The sequence below is a fragment of the Sarcophilus harrisii genome, chromosome 3 (assembly GCF_902635505.1).
Source record: "Sarcophilus harrisii chromosome 3, mSarHar1.11, whole genome shotgun sequence".
Lineage (NCBI taxonomy): Eukaryota > Metazoa > Chordata > Mammalia > Dasyuromorphia > Dasyuridae > Sarcophilus > Sarcophilus harrisii.
Window position 1 is genome coordinate 551,582,340 of NC_045428.1, and position 22,849 is coordinate 551,605,188.

Consider the following 22,849-nt stretch of genomic DNA (forward strand, 5'->3'; position numbering starts at 1 on the left):
ATTTTTTGAAATAGAACATCTAAACTTTATTTTTGATCATGGTGTTTAGATAGTCTAGTGACTCGTAAGTTTGTTCTAATTTGCTCTGTTTTCTGGGTCATTTGGTTCTGTGTTTTTTTTTTTTTTTAAAGCCTTTTGACTGTTTTAATATTTTTTGTTGCCTCATGGAGTCACTGACTTCCATTTGGTACATTTGAATTTTTGTAGAGTTTGTTGCTTAGGCAAAGTTTTGTACCACTTGTTCCAAGCTTATTCCCTTTTCATTTCTTTAGGAGTTCTCATTTATTTTCCAGTTTGTTTTCCCTCAAGTTCTCTCATTTTGTTTATAAAAACATTTTTTTAAAAAACCCCAAACAACTCTTGCTTTATTTTTTCTGGGCATTCTCACTGCGTTTGTGTCCAAGCTCTGTTTTTCTGAGGTATTTTTATAGGTGCTTTGAATTCATTGTCATTACCATATTATTGTCTTTGTATAAATTGTTCTCTTGGTTCTGTTTATTTCACTCTGCATCAGTTCATGTGGGTCCTTTCAGGTTTCTCTTAAATCTCCTCCATGTTTTATAGCACAATGGACTTTCATCACATATTAATGTTTTCACTTGTTCATCCATTCCCTAATTTATGTGCAATCTCTTAAGTATATTTTCTTTGCCATTTAAAAAATAAAGATATTCATAGGTAAATATTTTTATATATCCTTAGTTAGAATTTGTTTTGCTTAGAACTAATCTCTTCCTTAGTCTACTTTATCTCACCATTTTGTTGCAAGTATAAAATTAAATGTTTGTAAAATGCTTAGCATACTGCCTGATACATAGTAAATACTATATAATGTTTGCTTCCTTAATCTGTGCTCTTTTGCTCTTTAATTCTTCTTGCCTTCTCCCCTCTCCCTCCTGTTTCCTTGTTGAATAAAGGTATTTCTGTTTCCTAGTATGTGTAGTATATTTAAGTACAGGTTTAAATATCTTCTCATGTCCTGTTTATATAATTTTCACCAACCTTTTAAGAATTCTAGTTGAATTTGTTTCTAAGTCTTATTGCTTGTAGATGTTTTGATGACATTCTTTTCTCCTGTTTTTGTGTCTTGAGCACTCCTGCCCCCATAACGGCCTATTATGGTGGAGTTTTTTGGGTTTTCTTATTTTAGTCTATTTCTAGACTTCATATCTGTTGTTAGGACTGAGCTCTGCAGCATGTCTGGAGATTAAGGTCTAAGCTGATTCTGGTGCTGCTTTCTCCGGGTATTCAGTGTTGTGGGGACAGGCTGGGGAGAACCGCAAGCTTTATATGTTCCTAGAGTGGTCTGATCTTGGGCAGACTCTAATTATTGTCTCCTTGTTCTGAGCTCTTCAAGTTCCATATCTAAGTTTAGGTTTAAGAAAGAAAAGATGCTGCTGAACTCCATTTCATTAGTCAGATTTAGTTGCTGAAGAATTGATAGTTTACTTAAAAGATACTAAAACTGATGGATACACTGATTGTATGCCTCTATCAGCTAAAAACTAAGTAAAATAAAAAATAGACACCTATCTCTAGTGTGAGTACATTTTCAATATTTGCAAATTCTTAAAGCAGTGCTTTTTTATAATAGGAAAAGTTGGCAACAAAGTGACAATGATTTCTAAGAGATGTACTTTTACTTTTATATTACGTTATAATTTTCTTTGTACCTTAATGTGGCCCGTTTTTTTGTAAAGGTACTCCATGGTAATGAGGGATGTCTATACTTTTAATGTCCTTCTTCTGAAACCACTTTAAAGCTTTCATCTCTACATTCTCCAAGAATTTGGTTCACTTTGATATTTTCTTTTTAGTTGATCTCTTAGTTAATTTTGTCTAGCTCTTAGACAACATTAAAGACTTTATCATCATTGCTATGTCTTTGCAGTTTAGTTAATTTCTCCTTTATGACTTCAGGTGCTACTCCATTTGGTGCATATATATTAATAATGATTGCCTTGTTATCTATGGTTTTTTTATGTGTATCATTTTCCTATTGATCTCTATTGGTATTTTCATTTTTGCTTTGTTCATGTATTTGTAGCACTTGCTTTTTTTTTTTTTTTTTATTTACCTGCTACATGGTAAATTGTGTTGCAACTTCATTTTCATTCTGAGATACATAGATAAAGTGTGTGTATATGTATTGTAGACAACAAATTATTGAATTTTGTTAATACATTCTGTGATTTTTTTTTTTTTTTTGCATTGAATTGTTTAGTCCATCCACATTTAAAGTTAATGATGAACTAAGGTGGTGTTTTCTTCTTTTAGTTTCTTTAATACTGCTTCTACTAAAATCCTCTTACTCTTAAATCTGGGCTTTGTCCCTGGAATTAATTTTGCTTAAATTCTTCTGATGCCCAGAAACACTTTCTTACCCTCCCATTTCCTGACCTTTCTGTAGTTTTTAGCTTCTATCTAAATTGTTCATTTCTTTTTCTTTTATTCCTTTATCTATTTATTTCTCTTCTTTAGTCCTTCTTCTGCAGTCAGTTTAGTGACTAATACATTTTTTTCAAAATGGCGGCCATCTCCCAACTTCTTAAGTTTATTGTCTTTTACTGAGCATATTTCTCTTCACTAGTCTATTCTGAATTTTGTTTTCTAATTTTGGGACCGTGCCCTTATGAGATATCAGTATTGAGATCCTTCTTCTAAACATATATAAACTTTTTTAAATGGATATCTTCATCTTCCTTTTTTGCTTTGTTTTGTCATGCTTTTATAAAGCTCCTTAATAAGAACTTTCATATCCTTTTTTCCCTTATGAAATAGTTACTGCTAATGCATCATAGTCCTCTCATAAATTAGGTTCTTCCCAATGTTCAGTCTTCCCCAGACCAAACCTATCATAAAGTCCTTGTCTCCCATTCCCCCTAATACATATATAACATATACAACAAAACTCTTCCTTTCATTCCCTCCAGTTATCAGTGCAACATAAACTCTCTGTTCAGTTATGGATTTACTTGGAAAGTATTATCATCATCTCTTCTTCTCTCTGCCTCATCTTCCCCTTATATACGATATCTCCCTCTGTAATTCCAGTCCCATGAAAGATACTAATAACATTTGTCTCTTCCACTGGTTGTTGAGACTGTTTCTGAGTTGAATATTCTGCTGTCTCTGGCGTCTTACTTCTTCATTAATAATTTGGCTAACTTTAGATGATGTTTGAAGATAGCATTTGGGGTTGCTGTTCATAATATGTTCCATTTCGTGCAATGAGCTTTTGTTATTTCCATTTAGTTTATTCATAATCTAAGATCTTCCGACTGCTTGCTAATTTTTTTTTTTTTTTGGCTTATCATTGACATCATTAAATTCTATCACTCTGCCTTGACATTTGAAGTTCAGAGTTTTCCTAGTAGTGGGTTTGGGTATTCTTGTTCATGACTTTGTTGTCCTAATTCAGATCGTTTTTATAGTTTTCTTGTATTATATATTTCATTGTGATCTACAGGGTTTTTCATTTGATCTCTCTTTCTGGCAGAACTATGGCCCTGAAGTTACTGCTGTGTATTCTGTCTTTCAAGTCAGGCCCTTTGGTTTGTATGAAATTCATGTGTTAGTGTTGGTGTTGTTTTTAATGTTGACACATGGTTTCTCTTTTGCCAACTTTTCCTCTTCTTCTGTCTTTTTGTTTTCCAAATTTGTTAAATTTTGCTTCTTTGGAGAGATGGTTCTCTGTTGTGTATTTAATTTCTTGTCATCTGCAAATTGCTTTTCAAAATTTTGTTTTGAATTTTAATATCTGACTTACCTACTATTCTATTTTATTTTTTATGGATTGAAATTTCTCTTTTAAACCATTGTTGAGTTTCTTGTTCCATGCTTTCCGGTACACACAGATACACACGCATATGTCTTTAATCGGGCTTTGGCTTGCTTTTCTTCCATTTTGTGTTATCTTTGAGGTTTTACTTTGTTTTTTTCTCCCCTTCTGATTTTAGGATCCTCCTTGGTTGATTTATATAGTTATCTGTTGGGCTTTAATCAAGTACTTTTTTTCCTAGTTCATTCCTTTGAGGGAGGGGAATGTTATTCTCCACTTTCACCCCCTTTTTCCTTAGTGAGTAGATTTCTGAAGCCAGACTTGAAGGTGGCTGGTCACCTCAGTCTCTTAGGTTGATGGCTATGGGATCACTTGCTCAGGTCTTTGAGAGCCTTCATGGGAAGGGGAAGGCTAACCCCAGCTGAGTTTTTGTTTTCTTCTCTTCAAATTAGGCATAAACACTGGCACCCATCTGACCTCTTCCTTTATTTTCTGGCTTTATTTTCTCAGTGTACCTGGACACACTTAGGATCTGAGATTTCTTGTGGCGTGCGGTGTGCTTGTGAACAACAAGCATTAATTAAACTCTTATACTGTGCTCTCAGGGAGCTCATGTTCCAGTGGGGAAAGTGGCAGGCAAACAAGATTACTAAGTGCAAATTGGTGGGAAAAAAAAGGGGGAAAGTAAAAGGCCTCTTGTAGAAGCTCATTTTTAGTCATTCAGCCAGTCTTCTAGGCTCTAAACTAAGCATGGGGAAAACCAAAAGCAAAAATAACCAGCTTCCTCCTGTTCTTTATTTCACTCCAGTGGCCAGGACGTGGCCAGAAGGTCAGGCTCTTCCCAAGCTTGAGGCTTTGCTAGTGCTCGTGCCTCTGGTGAGCCAAGTGAACATTTGTAGTTCTCTGTTTTAGTGTATCAAAGGTAGAGTCATCTGAGTGGCACCACAGTGGGCAGAGAACTAGGCCTGCAGTTAGGAAGATCTGAATTCGAATCTGGTCACAGATATTGACTGGCTCTGTGACCTGGGATAAGTAATTTACATTGGCCTCCCTCAGTCTCCTCAACTGTAAAATGGGCATGATAACAGTAGCTACCTCAAGAGTTGTAGAATAAAGTTAGATATCTGTAAAGCACTTTGTAAACCTTATAAACACTTAATATTGTTAATTTATATTTTACATGTAATTCTTTTGGGGAGGAGTTGAAGTGATTTGGAGAAAGTGACTAATAGGCCATCTTTCCATTTGTCCATTAAGTTCTTGGGTTGGGTAGCCTGGTGAGAGGCACAGATTGTGTGTCAGAAACCCTCGGATGTAGTTCTGTCTCTACTATTAATTAGCTGTGTGGTACTTAGTTAGATGAGTCAACTCACGAGAAACTTAGAAGGATTTGACCAGATGATTTCTCAAAGACCCTTCAGTCACCCTTTAAGTGACTCTTTTATGATTGTCCTTTGAAGCCATGATTAACTGGACTTAGTGAGGATGTTTTGGTTTTGTTTCTGTTGTTGAAAATACAGGCATTGGGCTAGATTCAGGTAGCTAGCTGCCCCTGTGACTGCTAACCACATGGCTTTGTTTTCAGACCTTTTTATCATTTTGTGTTTTAACAGCAACGTTGTAGAAAAATGTGTTACTCATGCATCTCGCACGGAGCGTGCCATGCTGATTGATGAGGTGTGCACCATGAATGATGGCCCTCACAGTGCCTTATACACCATGATGAAAGATCAATACGCCAACTATGTGGTCCAGAAAATGATCGACGTGGCAGAGCCAGCTCAGCGGAAGATTGTCATGCATAAGGTATGTCATTGCCCTTGATGCTCATGGAAGTCTGGGGGAGACCACTTGTAGCAATTCTGCCCTTACACAATATTTCAGTATTGTGAAGGTGCATATTTAACACCTCCTGCATGTGGGTGACTACATTTTCAGAAGAAAGTGTTAGTTCCTCCTTATTAAAAGTCAGAGCTCCAAAATCTGTGCTGTATTAAATCACTAGACTGAGAGTCAGGAAACTGGCCTCCTGTCTGAACTCCCTACTCATTACTTTGTGTCTGTGGATAGTTATCCCATCACCTCTCTGATCTTCAGGCTAGATGATATCTTTTAAGTGGATAGAGCATCCAGAAAATCCTCAGTTCAAATCTAGCCACAGCTATATGGCTGTGTGATGCTGGGCAAGCCACTTCACTTCAGTCTGCCTCGGTTATCAATGGTGGTAATGATAGTATCCACCTCCCATGGTGTTTAGAAGGGTCAAGTGAGGAAACACATGCAAATCTTAAAGCACCATCTATCACCATTATTACTTATGTTGTTGCTCTTGTTGTTATTTAGGTCAGGACTTCTTTTTTTTTCCACTCATGACCTGTTTTTGCCCAAGAAATTTGTACATAACCTTGGGTCCATAGATTTATGAGGTAGTTGCACAAATCAAACATTTACTGATAATAAAACACAATTTCATGAAACCCCCTTACCCCACATTCAGGTGCAAGACCCCCATATGCAGTTGGGACCCACAGTTTAAAACTCTGGGATCTAAGCTCCTAGCGGAGAAGCTGAAGGAGACACAAGCGACTGCCTAGTTCAAGTCCCTCCTTTGACAGGAGCAACTGAAGCTTTGATGGTATTATAATTTGCCCAAGGCCATATAATTAGTAAATGTTTATTAAGCTCCTCAAATGTTCTTGGCATTGTACTTAGGTTTGGTACCATAAATGCTGGCATGGGCCCATTTGACTCATACTTTCAGTACTCTTTCTCCTATAGTTCATTGGCTCCCTATTCTATAAGTCTCAATTTTTGCCACCAAGGCTTCTGATGACACAACGCACAGACTCCATCTCCCCAAATAAATGATCAGAATCACTGTGTTTACAGGAAAGAATTTGATCATCTCATTCACACGCAGGGGTTTCTGACTGATTAAACGCAATGTATAAAATCTCTGAGAGTTATTTACATTCTGAGAAGGAACCAAACCTTAATGAAGCTAAGGAAATGGCTCTCTGACTTTGAAATTTAAATCATCACAGAGCTGTTGGAAGAGATTTGGGGGAACAAGAGCACTTTGTGAGTTTCTTGAAATGATGCTTGCCTGAGCCTAGGCATGTTTTCTTGACCAGCAAAAAGGCTGGCCCCACTCACTGTAATGAACATTTAGAGAGGCACTGTTCACAATGAGTAGATGGAGATGGGGATTAAGGGTTCAGCGTTAATATGGAAGAAAGTGAAGAAGGTCAGTGTTAGGCTATCATTATGGTTTGACTTGATTAGTGCTCCTAGTGACTTTCCCTCTTAAGCTACTGCTGCCCTGGCTTGTCAGGCCCATACCCTACTTATCTTCCCTGTGAAGTATGAACACATGAAGCGAGAGTTGAAAAACCACTACTGATATGAACAATGAAGTGAGCTCCCTCCCCTTCCCTCTCGTTCTTCCCTTCTTTTCTCCCAGTTGCTTTCACTCAGTTCAGGCCTCTCTCTCTGAGTGTGTCTTGTGTCCCTTGTCCCTAATGTTCCATATCCCCATTGCATCCTGTTCCTTCTACTGAGACCGGTTTGCAGAGACAGGGAGAGTGCGCTGAGGAAGGGGCAGTCACTCTGGAAGGGAAGTACAAGACAAAAGCAAATAATGGTACACATTGTAGGAAATATCTTTTTTCTTTTCTTGCTGTTGTATTTTCTTTGATAGGACATGCCAGGAAATCAGGGGGGTTGGAGTAGAATGCTGCGTACATTAAAAGTTAAAGTTCCAAGACTTTTGGAGGCTACTTTCATTGGTTTTGACATTGTGGTGTAGTTAGCTGATTGATTACTAATACCCTGACTAAGAATTACTATTGGAAACTAACCCTCGGAAAGTCAGTGGGAAAGTGAGATGAGTCCTAGGTTAATGTGGCGTGAAAATGGGGTGAAAATGGTTTATATTGTAGAGAATCATCTGTCTAAAAGTTGGAATGGACCTTAGGGGCCTTCACATCATAGATGGAGGAAATGGAGAACCTGAGATTTTAAATGACTTTTCAAAGAAAACACCAGTCCTAAGGGACAGGTGACACTGGGGTCCTGATTTTCTGGCTCCAAACCCACTTTTTCAGGCCAAGGCAGGGGCAGTGGACGTGACGTTGGCATCCGAGGCACTGGCGCTCACTTATCAGTGTCCTGCTTCTGACTTGCTGTTTCCCTGAGTCTGGCAGTGATGACACTCTTGCCCTCACTGAGAACACAGTTCGGTAATGAGAACCTTTACTATGTACTCAGAAGTGCTGAGCCAGACATTTAGGTGGAAACTCCTTCAGAAAAAGGCTTGAAAACTTGGGGAGCCAAGGCACGGGCCAGAATTTCTGAGAGCCCCCCAAGTGAGCTTCTGCATCATCGCCAGTGCAAGGCAATGGGGGGAGAACTGCCTTGTTAGCACTGTCCCTAAACTCCTGTGCTTCATTTGAGAGAAGATTCTGTTACAGCCCCATTCCCTACTCTCTACCCCATTAAACATTTGCTTCCAAATGTGTGTTTTCATGTTCCATGACAAATCTGATTCTTCTAAGAATCTGAATGTGGACATGAATAAGATGGATGTGAGTCTGGGTTTGGGAGCAGTTCACTCAGAAGATGGTACAGATTGGAATTTTCCAATTGCCATTTTCATGAGGGAAAGAGAGCTGAGAATATCCCCCTGGAACCTGGGGATAATCCAGAATTACTTTCTCTTTTCTTTGCATGTCTTCATAGTGGAAACACTCCAAGGAAGACGGATCATATATGATAGGTCAAAGGAATCAGAATAGTTTCTCCTGCAGCACATGGGAGGTGTCACAAAGGCAGGATCATTATCTTCAGTTATCTATCTTTCTATCTATCTATCTATCTATCCATCTATCTATTTATCTATCTATAATCTGTCCATTTTTTATTTGCTGTGAATCTCCATTGTCTGCTAAGCTTTTTGGATATTGCTCCCAGGTATGTCCCAGAAGTTAGGCAAATTCAGCATATCTAAATCAGGTCTCTTATCTCTCCCTGAAAACCCAACTGTCTTCCAATTTCTGGCAAAAACACCATTTTCCTCCCAAATCCCTAGGTTCACACACAGTCTTGAAATCATTCCTGACTCTTGATTCTACTTCATTTCCCATTATCCAATTGGGTGCCAAGTCCCAAGTGAGGTCATGAAGAGTCGGACATGACAGAAATAGTTGAACAACAGTGGAATTTCTCTTATACCCCCCTCCAAGTGTTTCTTGTGCACATCTTTCCACATAGTTCATTCAATCCTCCTCATTTCTAATCTGGACTGTTGAAGTAGCTTCTCACTGGTCTCCCAGCCTCAAGTATCCTCCTTCATCTGGGCTTCAGGATGTCCCTGCAGCACAAGTCTGGTTCCACACTTATTCACATTTCTGCCATCCATGCATTCAACTGTCCAGTGCTAACCTCACAGTTTGTGTGTTCTCTCTCTCTCTCTCTCTCTCTCTCTCTCTCTCTCTCTCTCTCTCCTCCTTTTCCCCTCTCTCGTCCTCCCCTCCCCCATCCTTCATCTTTTAGAATGCCTGATTTCCCACACAAAACTTGTTCCTGCTCTCCTAACAGTGCCTGATTCCCTTCCTCGGCTCCTTTCTTTTTGCTTTCTATATATTGTGTTTTTCTTTATATGTGTATATAAATGTGGAGGAAGGGGGTCAGAGGCTGCTTTCATTTTTGTTCTTGTATCCTTGTATTCTTAGAGTGAGAGTCGCGTAATGAAAACTTGGTTTACCCCAGTCGAAATGCAATTGAAACTCTAGCAGTCCTTGTGTCTGTGTCTGAGGATTTCCATCTGTCTTGGGACAGTTGAGGCGATTGGGAAGTAGCCCTACTGCAAAGTCTTGAGTGCCAAGGCTCTGATTTTTCTCCCTAATAGGAATTGGCTGAAAGTCCCTTTCCAGCTTCACCATTCACTGTGATTCTCTGGTTGTGTCATCACAGTTTCGCGGCAGCCTTTCCATTCACAAACTGTTTTTCTTTCCCCAGATCCGGCCTCATATTGCTACTTTACGCAAGTACACCTATGGCAAACACATTCTGGCAAAGCTGGAAAAATACTATATGAAGAATGGGGTGGACTTGGGGCCAATTTGCGGACCACCCAATGGTATAATTTGAAGCAATGAATTCTTGAAAAAACTCAGTGGCCAACAGGCAAAATCCAACCAGCAACCGGAAATACTCCAATATACAGTTAGAAAAGGGTTAATGGTTGCTCACCTATTACAGAGAAAATCAACTAAAAAGCCTTTGTAAATTTCTTTAATTTTATTATGCATAACATGTACTAATTATTTTTTTTAATTGACTAATTGCCCTGCTGTTTTACTGGTGTATAGGATACTTGTACATAGGTAACCGATGTACATGGAAGGCCACATATTTTGTTCACTGTTGTATCTATATTCCAAGTGCAGAAACTTTCAGGGTGGTTGGTTTAAAAAAAAAAGAAAAAAAAGAAAAAAAAAAGGTTTTTAACTCATCTGCCTCACTGGCAAATTTTGCAAATACTTGTTTTTCCCCCCAATTTTAGTCAAAATTCAGAAGTTCTCATTTTAGTTAAATGGCACAAAACCTGCATTTAATGCTGTTTATAAATATTAAAAGTTTCAGAGTTGCTAAAGCTTCAGTTTAAGAGAATTTTAAGTTTATGAAACTTTTTAAATTGCTTTTTTGGGGGGAGTAGAATATGCTAAAGAACTTAGCTTAGTCGATTTTTGGAAGGATGAATGCACACCCAGGACATTTTAAAAGCAGGGTGGGTGTGTTTGTTTACTGCCGACTTGATTTATTCTGTTCAAAGGCAAAATGTGATTATTTAGCATGAGAAAAAAAAATCCAACTCTGCTTTGGTCTTGCTTCTATAAATATATAGTGTATACTTGGTGTAGACTTTGCATATATAAAAATTTGTAGTATTTTCTTGTTTTGATGTCTAATCTGTATCTATAATGTACCCTAGTAGTGGAACATACTTTTGATTGTACAATTGTACATTTGTAAACCTCTGTAATGTAAATGTGGAGAAGTTTGAATCAACATAAACCCGTTTTTTGGTAAGACAAAAAAATTAGCAAACCTGTGCATTTCAATGTATATTCACACCTTTTATGGTCGTAGCATATAGTGTTGTATATTGTAAATTGTAATTTCAACCAGAAGTAAATTTTTTCTTTTGAAGGAAATGTTCTTTATACAGCCTAGTTAATGTTTAAAGAGAAAAAAAGCTTGGTTTTATTTGTCACCTCGTGGAACAGTAGCGAGATCCTTTCTAAATGTTCTACAAAATGACTCAGTTAAAAAATAGTGTTTTTTTAATCTTCCAGGAGTAACATGTTTTGCTTATTTTGTGACAGTAAAAAGGACGTGCAAAGGTTCAGCCCCGCCCTGCCCCCCAATCAGAGCCCCTTCCACCTTGTAAAGTGTGAAGCCCGCCCTTTTTGTACAGAAGATGAACTGTATTTTGCATTTTGTCTACTTGTAAGTGAATGTAACATACTGTCAATTTTCCTTGTTTGAATATAGAATTGTAACACTACACGGTGTACATTTACAGAGCCTTGTGTATATTTCCAATGAACTTTTTTGCAAGCACACTTGTAACCATATGTGTATAATTAACAAACCTGTGTATGCTTATGCCTGGGCAACTATTTTTTGTAACTTGTGTAGATTGTCTCTAAACAATGTGTGATCTTTATTTTGAAAAATACACAACTTTGGAATCTGGGTTTGTGCTTTCTTTAAACCCTCTTGATAGAGACCCCTCCAGGGCATTGGGACCCACCTCACCTGCCAGCTGGGGCTCAGGTGAAATAAAATGACTTTATTTGTGGGGTTTGGAAATAGAGGGATTTGGGGACAGTTAGCACATCACACAATCAAGACGTTCTTTCTAGATTGGGGGCAAAAGGAATCCTCTCTTTTTTTAGGCTTAGATTTATTAACAGAAATTGTCTTCATCCCCTTGAGTTCTTTAGTGAACCCCCATAGCTAATGTCCCTTATAACAAAGATTTAAAGGCGTAAAGAGATGGGAGATAGAGGTCAGGCCAAACTAACCACAAAGCTGTTGTAGGGAACCTGGGTAGGGATTAAGAGAGTTGCCTACAGTTGTAACAGCCAACATGTATCCAAGGTGGGACTTCTCACTTCTGACTGCAGCAGGTCTTAGATGGGCAAAGAAACTAACAGAGGAAATTTTTTTGAGGGGAAGGAGGAATGGCAAGGGTTAAGAGACTTGCTTAGGGCCACCTAGCTAGTAAATGTTAAGTCAGGCTGCATTTGAACTCTGGTCCTCCTGACCCCCAGAACCCTTTGTCCACTGTACCATCCATTTGCCCCTAATGGGAAATTCTACTCAAGAGCAGATTATCACCACTAATGAGAAACTACTTATGGGCCATGCAAATAATGGAATATATTGGGGGAAATGACCACTGCATCTGAGGGTAGTTTTTACTTTTTTAAGTTTTTGTTTAAATACAGGAGAATGAAGTCAGAAATAGTTTGATATGAACTCATGATTTGGGCTGAGCAGCATTCAAGAGGTTCCCCCAAAAGAGTAGTGAGGATCCCTTAGCCTAAAATTCTATTGAGAACCTTGCCTAGGAGGGATATTATCAAGTATGAAACACTGGTGACTTTGGAAATGGTTCTCAGAAAGAGGAATGAAGGGAACACAATTAAATAGACTGATGTGGATGTGGAGGGAATTTATCAACTAATAATCATTTTTTAAAAACGCAAAAATGAAATTGAGGACAATTAAAAGGATGAACAGAAAAATGCATCGTGGAGATGCAAGTATACCATTCAGGAGTGCTTCCCATGTGATCTTGTCCAAGTCAATGTCCTCTTTTTTTTTTTTTTTTTTTTTTTAAGTTAATGGTTTGGATTTTTGACTTCTAAAATACCTTCTACCTTTAGTTCTTTGATCCTATGACCTGTATCTTTTGGTATGGAAGGGACTGGCAGAATGATTGCCAACTCTGTGACAATGTGCTCTTAGCACTGTCTTAGGCAGGGCATAAAAAGGAAGAGAATCACGTCTGTAAAATATAAGCTCAGTTTGACACCTGGCAAAATTCTAGAATATATTATTAAAAAGATGGATAGTGATTGTCAGCCAAGTCCAGAATTTTTCAAGTACCTGCAATCTGTCAGATGTGCCCAGAAGTACTGGGGATACAAAGAAAGGTGAAAGACGGTCTGCTCTCTAGGAGCTTGCAATCTAAAGGAGGAGACAACATGCAGACAATAATGTACTACTAACATCTACACAGGACAAATTTGAAGTAATCAAAAGAAGGCAAGTAGAATTAAGGGGAATCTTCAAAGGCTGCTTACAGAAAGAGGGTGGGATTTGAGTTGGGGTTATTTAGTTTATAAATATAAACTATATTTAGTTTAGGTAGAAATGAGGGGAGAACATTTGGGCTGTGAAGGCAATCAGGGAAAATGCCCAGAGCTGAGAGATGAGTGTCTATTTGAGGAATAGCAAGCAGGTCAGTGCCACTGAGTCACAGAGTATGTTGGAGGGGGTATAAGATGTAAGATTAGGAAAGGGGGTAGGGAGCTCAGTTCTGACGGACTTTGAATACTAAATAATGTTTTGTATTTCATCCTAAGGGTGGGGTAATAAGGATCACTAGAATTTATTGAGGAGGGGAGTGACCTGTTCGGACCTGTGCTTTAGAAAACTCATTTTGGCAGCTGAATGTTAGCCAAGTTAGAGTGAGAGAGTTGGGTAAAGCTATTGCAATAATCTAGGCATAAGATGAAGAAAGTTTACACCAAGGGGTGTTTTCAAGAGATGTTGCAAAGGTGAAATGTAAAGGCTTTGGCAATAGATTGGATATGGTAAGTGAAAGATAGGATTGAGGATGACTCAACTTGTGAGTCTTAGGAATTGGGAAGATGGTGTTGCTTTCAATAACAGGGAAGTTTGGAAACAGGGGAAAAGGTAGAGTTTCAGTTTTGCACATGTTGAATGTCCAGGAGGCTGTTCCAGATTTGATAAAAGTCTGTAGAAAAACTAGGGCTGTATATGTAAATCTGAGAATCTTTATCTTAGAGCTGCTAATTAAACCCATAGGTTTAATTGGTTTGCATAATTAGTTGACATTTTCCATCCCAAGTCTATGGGAATTGCCTTGAATCACCACATTGTTGAGAAGAGCCAAATGAAATGTATAGAGGGAGGAACAGAGCCCTTAGGGACATCTATGGTTATCCCTAAGACTTAACTTGGATGAGGAGCCAATAAAAGAGGCTGAGAAAGAACAGACAGATAGGAGAATCAGCAGAAAAAAGGATCACAAGAACCCAGAAGATAGAAAGGGTGACCAATAGTGTCAGAGGCTGAAGAGAATGAGGACTGAGCAAAGGTCTTTGGATCTGGCAGTTAATAGATCTTTGGGGATAGTTTCCGTTGAACGATGAGGTTAGAAGCCAGATTGTAGGGAGTTTAGGGGAGAGGTACCTATTGTAGACAGCTTTCTCAAGATGTTTGGGCACAAGAGGTATGGGATAATAATGGGGATGAAAGTCTCAAGTAAGTGATGGTTATTTTGTTTTATTTTGATTTTAGGATAGGGGAGGAATAGGGGGTTTAGGAAGCAGCAGGGAAGCAACCAGTAGAAAGGGAGAGAGAAGTCAAGTGGGAACAAAGGGAGAAGGGACAAAGGAGAAATCTACCACAGGAGATAGAATGGAATGGGTGCAGATAGAGAGATTTGTCTTAGTAAGAAATAGGGTCAACTTTTTGTGTGATATGGGTAATAGGGTATAGTAGTAGAGGCTATTTGATGTGAGATGAGGAGGAAAGGAGAAGGAGCAAATGGCTTCAGTATTTTTTATTAATATTTTCTTCTCCCCTCCCCAATTACATATAAAACAATTTTAACATTCTTTTCAAATTTTGAGTTCCAAATTCTCTTCCTCCTTTCCCTTCTCATTGAGAAGGCAAGCAAATTTACATGGGTTATACATGTGTAGTCATGCCAAGCACATTTCCATGTAAGCCATTCTGTGAAAGAAAACAGATAAAAATAATCTAAGAAATATAAAGTCAAGAAAAAGTATCTTTGATTTGCATTCCATCTCTTCCAATTTTTTTTTTTTTTGAAGATGGAGCACCTTTAATCAAAAATCCTACAGAATTATTTGAATCATTGTATCGCTGAGAATAGTTAAGTTATTAATAGTAGGTCATCATATAATATTGCTGTTACCATGTACAATGTTCTCCTGGTTCTGTTCCATTTGCACCATGTTTTTCTGAGCGTATCCTGATTCAGGTTATTTTTTCTCAATAGTATTTTATGTTTCCAATTCCATGTAAAGGTAGTTTTCAACATTTATTTTTGTAAGACTTTGAGTCAGATTTTTTCTTCCTCCCTCCCTTATTTCTCTTCCCTAAGTCAGTAAGTAAATGACATGCATTCATTTTTAACATGTTTCCATATTATGTTGTAAAAGAAAAATTAGAACAAAAGGGGAAAACCACGAGAAAGAAAAAGCAGACAAAAAAAAGGTGCAAATAATATGCTTCCATCTGCATTTAGTCTCCATAGTTCTCTCTCTGGATGGATGCGGTTGGCATTTTTCATTCCAAATCTATGGGAATTGCCTTGAATCACCAAATTGTTGAGAAGAGCCAAGTGCATCAGAGTTGATCATCACATAATCGTTATTGCTGTGTACCATGTTTTCCTGGTTCTGGTCATTTCACTTGGTTCCTATAAGTTCACTGGTTCATATTAAGTCTTTCCAGCTTTTCTGAAATCAGCCTGCTCATCACTTGGTATAGAACAATACATCTATTGTATAGAACAATAATATTCCACTACATTCATATACCATAGCTTATTTAGACTTCTCCATTGATGAGCATCCACTCAATTTCTAAGTCCTTACTACCACAAAAAGCTGCTTATCACTTCTTCAAGCACAATAATATTCCATCCCAATCATATACAACAACTTGTAACATTTCTGCCTCAGTGATACTAAAGTGTCAGAAAAGGGATCCTTCCTAAAGACTTGAGTACAAATTTTTACTTTCCCCTCCCTTATCCAATGTCATACTCTCTGGTAAAAACATCATGAAATTCAATGTAGAAAAAATGATTCAGCAGAACACATATTGTAAAACTAACTTTTAATTTGTATCAGGCAACTGTCTCCTCACTGAACTAGTCTTATTTTAGGGAACAAACATTTTAAATGGTTAACCACAATGATGAACATTTTTAAAAAAGACACTGTAAGGACCTACTGTATGCAAGGCACTGTACTAGCTAGATGCAATAATTCTTGCCTCCTCTTTGTTCATTTTGGAAAGTGGGGGAAGGTTAAACAGCCAGACTCAGACAGAAGGAAGGGGGGAGAAAAGGCAAAATAACAAACCTATTTTCACTAGAAAGCCTGAAACCTAAAAGGAATGTATATGCTTTTAAATTTTTTTCAATCAGCAAAAATCTGCCTTCTGTCCTTTTCTCTTATACCAACTGAGAATGAAAGAAAAACAATTCTGTTACAAATATCATCATGTGAAAACAAAATTCCTCCTTGGACATAACAAAAAAAAGTCTTATTATGCATTGAGGCCTTCAGGAGGTGGGTAGCCTGTATTATCATTATTCTTCTGTAGTCCTGGTTGGCCATTATGCTGATCAGAACTCCTAGGGCTTTTAAAGCTGTTTGTTTTTCTCATATCAGTTGGCACAAAGAGAAATCTTTCTCTATGGGGCATTTGAGGTTTTGAGTATGGAATATTTCCCACAAGTTCAGAAAACACAAATAAATTGGATTTGCAATGGAAGTTTATTGAATTTTAGGGGTGAGAAAAGAGATGTTTCTAATCTGCTAGTATGTCTCTAGGATCTTTTGGTCAATTGTTTATAGGAATTGTAGTGAAGGAAGACAAAACATAGGGACATGTCTGTTGGCACTGAAGAAATTTGTTGAAAAATGGAGTTGTATGTGTCAAAAGAGAGAAGAAACTATGCACATCTTTCTCTGCTATTACAAAAAAGGAAATGAAAAGTTATATTAGAAAATGAAGGTATTGAAAAAAGCTTTATGTATATATTAAGAAAAATATATGTGATATGTACATGGACATATATACACATATACACATCTATCCATTACAATTTCCTTAAGGCAATCTATGCTATTCTCCTTCTGCTCAATATTGGGTCCAGTTTATGATCCATTTGTCTTCTAGTTAGTGAAGATATAGAGAGACTGTATTCCAAGCAAAGGGGACAAAATTGGTTCAAGGGCACAGTGGTATTAGATGTTAGGTTACATGTGAGGAACAAATAGGTTAGTTTGACTGGATCACGAATGTGAAAGGAAAAGTAAGGTTTGATGAAGTTGGAAAGATAGTTTGAAGCCAGGTTGTAAAGGGTTTAAAAAACTAAATAGAAGAGTTCCTATTTGATTCTAGAGGCAATAGAGAACCATTGGAGGTTTTTGAACAGTGATCAGATTTATGCTTAAAGGAAAATCACTTTGGCAGCTGTGGATAGAGTGGGTTTGGGAGACATCATTAAGGAAAACTATTAGGAAGCTCTTGCATTTATCTGGGTATCTGATGATACCCCTAATTAAAGTAGTAGCTTTGTGAATAGACAGAATCGGAGGCACATTGTAGTGATAAAAACAGCAAATTTGGCATGGTATGAGATTTGTGGGGTTGGTTACAGAGAATTAGGGATCATGGGTAATGCTGAGTTTTTGAACTAAGGAGACAGGAAAATTCTGGTGATTAACAGAAAGAGAGAAATTTGGAAGGGAGGAGGGTTTGGGGAGAACAGATAACAAATTCTGTCTTGGATATACTGAGTCTGAGATGTCCCCAGGACATCTAGTTTGGAATGTCCAATAGGGCAATTCAGCCAATGGACTGATACTTGGCATATAGACTATTGGCTGAATATATGTTTATAAGTCATTTTCATAGATATGATAATTTAAACTCATAAAATCTGAAGGAGTCACCAAAAGCATTAATGTAGAGAGAAAAATTTCGGTCAGAACCCTCCTTAAATTTCAGTTCCCTTTTATAATGTTATCATCCTCCATGAGAGTGTAAGCTCCTTGAGGACAGGAATGGCCTTTTTTTTTTTTTTTTTGTTCTATTTTAGTATTTTATATTTCTATTTAAAAAAAATTGTCTGGCATATAGTAAATGCTTATTAGATGCTTGTTGGCTTTATACAACTCTCTCTACTGCTAACCTCCAGGAATTAGTGACCAGTTTTATTTAATCAAGTAACCTCAATTAGTTTTAAAAAGGAATATTTACAAGTCAACAAAAATAGCAAGAATAGAATTTGCTATTATTTCCCCCCAAACTTGGGATTATACTTTTCTCTATATCACCTTGGTCCCTGAGGAGGTTGGACTCAAATTTAATACATATAAATTACCCTTACCAACTACACTTCTAAATGCATGGCTGATGAGTGGCGGAGTTTCATTTCTATTACTTCTGAATTGGACCAGACAAGTCATTTGTGATTTTACTCCTCACCATTTGATTTCCAAAGAAAATTCCTGCATTAATTCCAGGTCCTGAATGTTAGTTGTTATGCTGTCCAGAACTCCCAAAACTCTCAAGGTTGCAGTCATCTCTAATAGGACCTTATGGTTAGATGGAGCAATGTCTGAGTTTTTGATTAAAGAATAAACATGCTTGTGCATAATGGGGAGATTTGGGATATTACCATTTCTATGTTGATTTAAGTGGAGCAAAGGAATGGGTCATGAGATTTAAGAAAATTGAAGAATTGGGAAATTACTGAGCTTGAGGAACCACCTAAATGGATGTTGAAGTCTTCTGGTAAAACAGCAGGAGGTGGGGAAGAAAGGAAGATGATAAACTAAATGCTGATAGCAAGAATGATACAGTGCCTTATAAACAATAGTCACCAGAATGTGGTTTGGATGGAAAATTTTAATGGAGACTGAAAGGAGGATAAGGTTGGTGATTGTAAGAAAGGGAGAGTGTGGAAGTGGCAGTGGGAGGCAGGGAATATTGTCATATCCTCCAGGACTAATGTTCCTGGGACTGTTTTCGAAAAAGAAGATGATCCGAGATACATTATTGTTGAAACTTGATCTTAGAGGGATCTAGTGGATGAAGAGAGTATGAGAGAAAGAGGTCTGGAATGATGGGAAATTTGCTTATTATGGCAGAGGGATTCCAGAAGACACGATGGAAGAAGCGGTTGCGGAGGGAGTGGAACACATATGGGGTAAGGTTGAGGAGGATGGGGGGAAATGGGTGTCAAATAAAATTTGCTTCTATGGCAATTGATTATTATAGGAATAGGGATTGAAACAAAGTGGGAAATTATTTGTCATAAGGATAATTGAAGGTGATGTATGGATAGTGAAGCTTACAGTCTTTAAGAGGTGTAATACTCATGATAATGCCATAATGCATACAGAAAGATCTAGAAAACCTCACCATTTGTTGGAAATCTCTCTTTTATCTGGATTCTGCCTTGGGCATCCACTGTTACAATGGTAAATATATTTGCCCAACATATATCACATGGTTTTAGAACTTGCTTGACATTAAAAACTAGAGGTCTCTGAATAAATTTCTTTTATATTATTCAAAGGATTTTGTACAGTTTTGATACATGGGAGAAAGCCTGTTGAAGGATAGCTTTAAAAAAAAAAAGGTTGTCTTTAAGATGATATTTTGCTCCTTTGAATTTAATGGTTTTCTACAATCAACCAAAAGTAAACAAAATAAACTCTTCTTTTCTTTGCACTTTTCAACCACATATGTGAATTATAATGATCTGCTATAGAATATTTTGTGAAAATCTACCTGTTCCTTTCTCATAACTTCATCAAATTTCAAATTGATTGATTCAATTAACCTTTTGCTGGGCAAATCACCCAAATAAGATAAAGGTAGAAAGAGAGATCCCATGGGTGCTAAAATGTTCATAAGCAATACTCTGTGAGAACAAAGGATTAGAATCAAGGTGAGTGCCCATCATTTCGTGAATGACTAGATAAACTGAGATGTGTGTGTGTGTGATGAAATATGTTGCAAAAAGAAATTCAGAGAAACCTGGGAAATTTGCATGCCCTGATGTAGCATATAATAAGTGGAAGGAATCAGCAGGAGAATCTATACAGTGACTACAACAATCGCAATGGAAAGAATACTGACAGCAAACTTGGGCTGAATTTTTAAATGCAACCTTTGACTTCATTTCAACTTAGTTTTTGTGAATTTCACATGTAAAAATACAGAAGTAAATCTTGTCAATCAAATTATGTAGTCAAACAAAACCTCCCTTCATGAAGTGTAGCTCTCAACCAGTGAGAATTTTTTAATCAGTGATGGATGAGGTTTATCTAACTTAAAATAGCACAAAAATTCAGAATGGCTTAGTGTTTTATACAAAGGAAATGCTTAGGCTTGGCTTTATATAAAAGACAATAAATTTTTATTTTATAAAATGGTTTGATGAAGGCATGCATGACTAATAACTAAGATTAACAAATTTATTGAATTTAAATGATTTAATGCTGTACATTTTACAAAAGCATTGAGATTTATCTGAATTCACTGCCTTTGATGAAAGAATCACTCAAACAGACAAAATTAATGGCACATTTAAAAAAGTAAAGCTTACAAATACTATTTTGAACATTCTCTTTCAACACAATCTAGTGTGTCTAGTCCTCATCTCAGAGAAGAGAGAGGAAAACATGCTCTTATTCTCTCAGCTGATAGACAAGGGACTCTGAGGGTGGAATGTTGCATATATTGGCTGATGCAGTCACTAGATTGGTTGTTTTTTTTTTTTTAACTAATTTAATTGCTTTTCTTCATTATGAACAAAGGAGCTTTTTTTGTGCTCCACACATCATGTTCAATCTTCTGTCTTTGCATTAGTGACATGTGCCCCATGCCTGAAATATTCTTTTTTTTTTTTTTACATTATCCCTGATTTCCTTCAACACTCAGCTCAACTACTCCCTTCTCCATGAAGTTTTTCCTAATCTTGCCCAAGATCTAGTGCCTTCTCCCCCAAATTACCTCAAATTTATTTTGTATATATTTGCTATATGTACACAATACATACACATGCATACCCACATGCACACCTACATGCATGTGTGTAGGTGTATGTATGATTTACATACATGCAGATACATGTGCATGTATATATAGATATATGTTTGTGTGTGTACATGTGTGTATCTTATCTCCCCCATTGGAATGTAAGTTTCATGTTGATTGGAACCACTTTACTTTTGTCTCTACTCAGGGATTAGCACCGTGCTTGGTACATTATAAGTGCTTAATAAATGCTTGTGATTGATAATTAGAGTATTCAAATTGAGGGTAGAAATTAATGTAACATAAAAATAAAGGGCCTGGATAAAACTTATTTTTTATTTTTTTGCTGAGGCAATTGGGCTATAAGTGACTTGCCCAGGATCACACAGTAGGATCTAAGGTTAGATTTGAACTTGGCCTCCTGACTTCAGTACTGGTGCTCTATCTACTGTACCACCTAGCTGCAAAAAGATTTTGTAGAGATAGGAAAGTAGTCATGGTTTGTTGGCATTTGATATTCATTTGATATTTTCTTTCTTTCTTTCTTTCTTTTTTTCTACACTTCTCTTTCAGATAGCTGGAGAATTGTGTTGTTGTCAATACTGACTCCCCTTGTGGTCCTTTGGTCTAGTCTAACTGCTCTTCCCAAGCTTGCTTTCTTTAGATCCAGTTTCACTTCCTCTTGTAATATGTCTAGAATCATGTTTTTAGACTCTTAAGTTGGATGGCTTCTTTGCCCTTGATGCTAAAACCCGTAAAACACACAGCAACAGATTGTGTTTAGTTTCTAAGAACCAGACTAGTTGCCTATGAAAACCCACTAAACAAACAAAAACGCATAATGGCCCTCGAGGATCATGGCAGAGTGATGGAAAATGGGGCTGACAGTGCTAAGAATCAAAATGATTTGAGAGTTGTAGTTGAGTAAGATGGTTCTTAGGCTCAACTGAATGTATCCAGTAGGAAATTCCAGGAGCAAAAAAATAAAAATAAATAAATAAAATGCCTTAGCCCACAGCAGATCTGAGATGTATATGAGAACTTGAAACTTTTCCACAAACAGGCCAAGCCCTGGCTCCAGAACCAGAGAATGGATAACAATATCAATGGTGGAAAGATACTATATGGTCCCAAAATGACAACAGTAGGGATTAGAATGGAATAGCAGCTGTCTCTGCTTTTCATTTCACTAGGACTACATGGTGAATCCTCTGGAAACCTTTCAAAATGGAGCCGCCAAATTTGGAACTGGAATATTAGCATCACATACAGTTCCGACACTCTTAACTAGCCAATGATTTGGGAGCTACCTCTGGGAAAAATAATATTGAGAGCTAGACCATGAAACAACACGAGAGAGTAAATTTAGTTGTTTAGTCATCTTCAGTCATGTCTGATTCTTTGTTGACTATTTGGTGTTTTCTTGGCAAAGATACGGAGAATCCTCTGATTCACTTTACAGATGAAGACACTGAGGCAAACAGAGTCACACAACTAGTAAATATCTGAGGCTGGATTTGAACTCAGGAAGATGAATCTTCTTGGCTCCAGGCCCAGCACTCTATGTACTATGGCACCACCTAGCTGCTCTTGAGTTTTCATTTATCTCCCCACATAATGGGTTACCTTTCAGACCATTTCATGAACAGTTGGCCCCGATCAAGTATGAAGAGGACTATTCTGGGCTGTGCTGGAACCAGCTCTAACTAGAGAGCCACTGTTAAATTTTCTTTTCTTTTCTTTTTTCCTGAGGCAATTGGGGTTAAGTGACTTGCCCAGGGTCACACGGCTAGGAAGTATTAAGTGTCTGAGATCAGATTTGAACTAAGTTCTCCTGACTTCAAGACTAGTGCTCTATACATTGTACCACCTAGCTGCCCCCATTGTTAAATTTACAATGGAAATATTTACACCTCAGCTACAAAC

The 22,849-nt window shown here is 37.4% G+C and overlaps 1 protein-coding gene and 1 non-coding gene across 19 annotated transcripts in view; both read left to right on the forward strand.

Annotated features, from left to right (window-relative positions):
• The window catches only part of PUM1 (pumilio RNA binding family member 1), a 169,758-nt gene extending 158,216 nt beyond the window's left edge, over positions 1-11,542 (forward strand). For all 18 annotated transcript variants that reach the window (XM_031962381.1, XM_031962387.1, XM_031962388.1 and 15 more), the window contains 2 exons: positions 5,395-5,587; positions 9,800-11,542. In XM_031962381.1, coding sequence (XP_031818241.1) covers positions 5,395-5,587; positions 9,800-9,931 — 325 coding nt within the window. In that variant the 3' untranslated portion in view covers positions 9,932-11,542. The remainder of the gene's footprint in view (positions 1-5,394; positions 5,588-9,799) is intronic.
• LOC111719973 lies at positions 7,979-8,065 on the forward strand. Its single transcript, XR_002769879.1, has one exon. It is a non-coding gene; the product is annotated as a small nucleolar RNA SNORD103/SNORD85 (small nucleolar RNA).
• Positions 11,543-22,849: the final 11,307 nt, after the last annotated feature.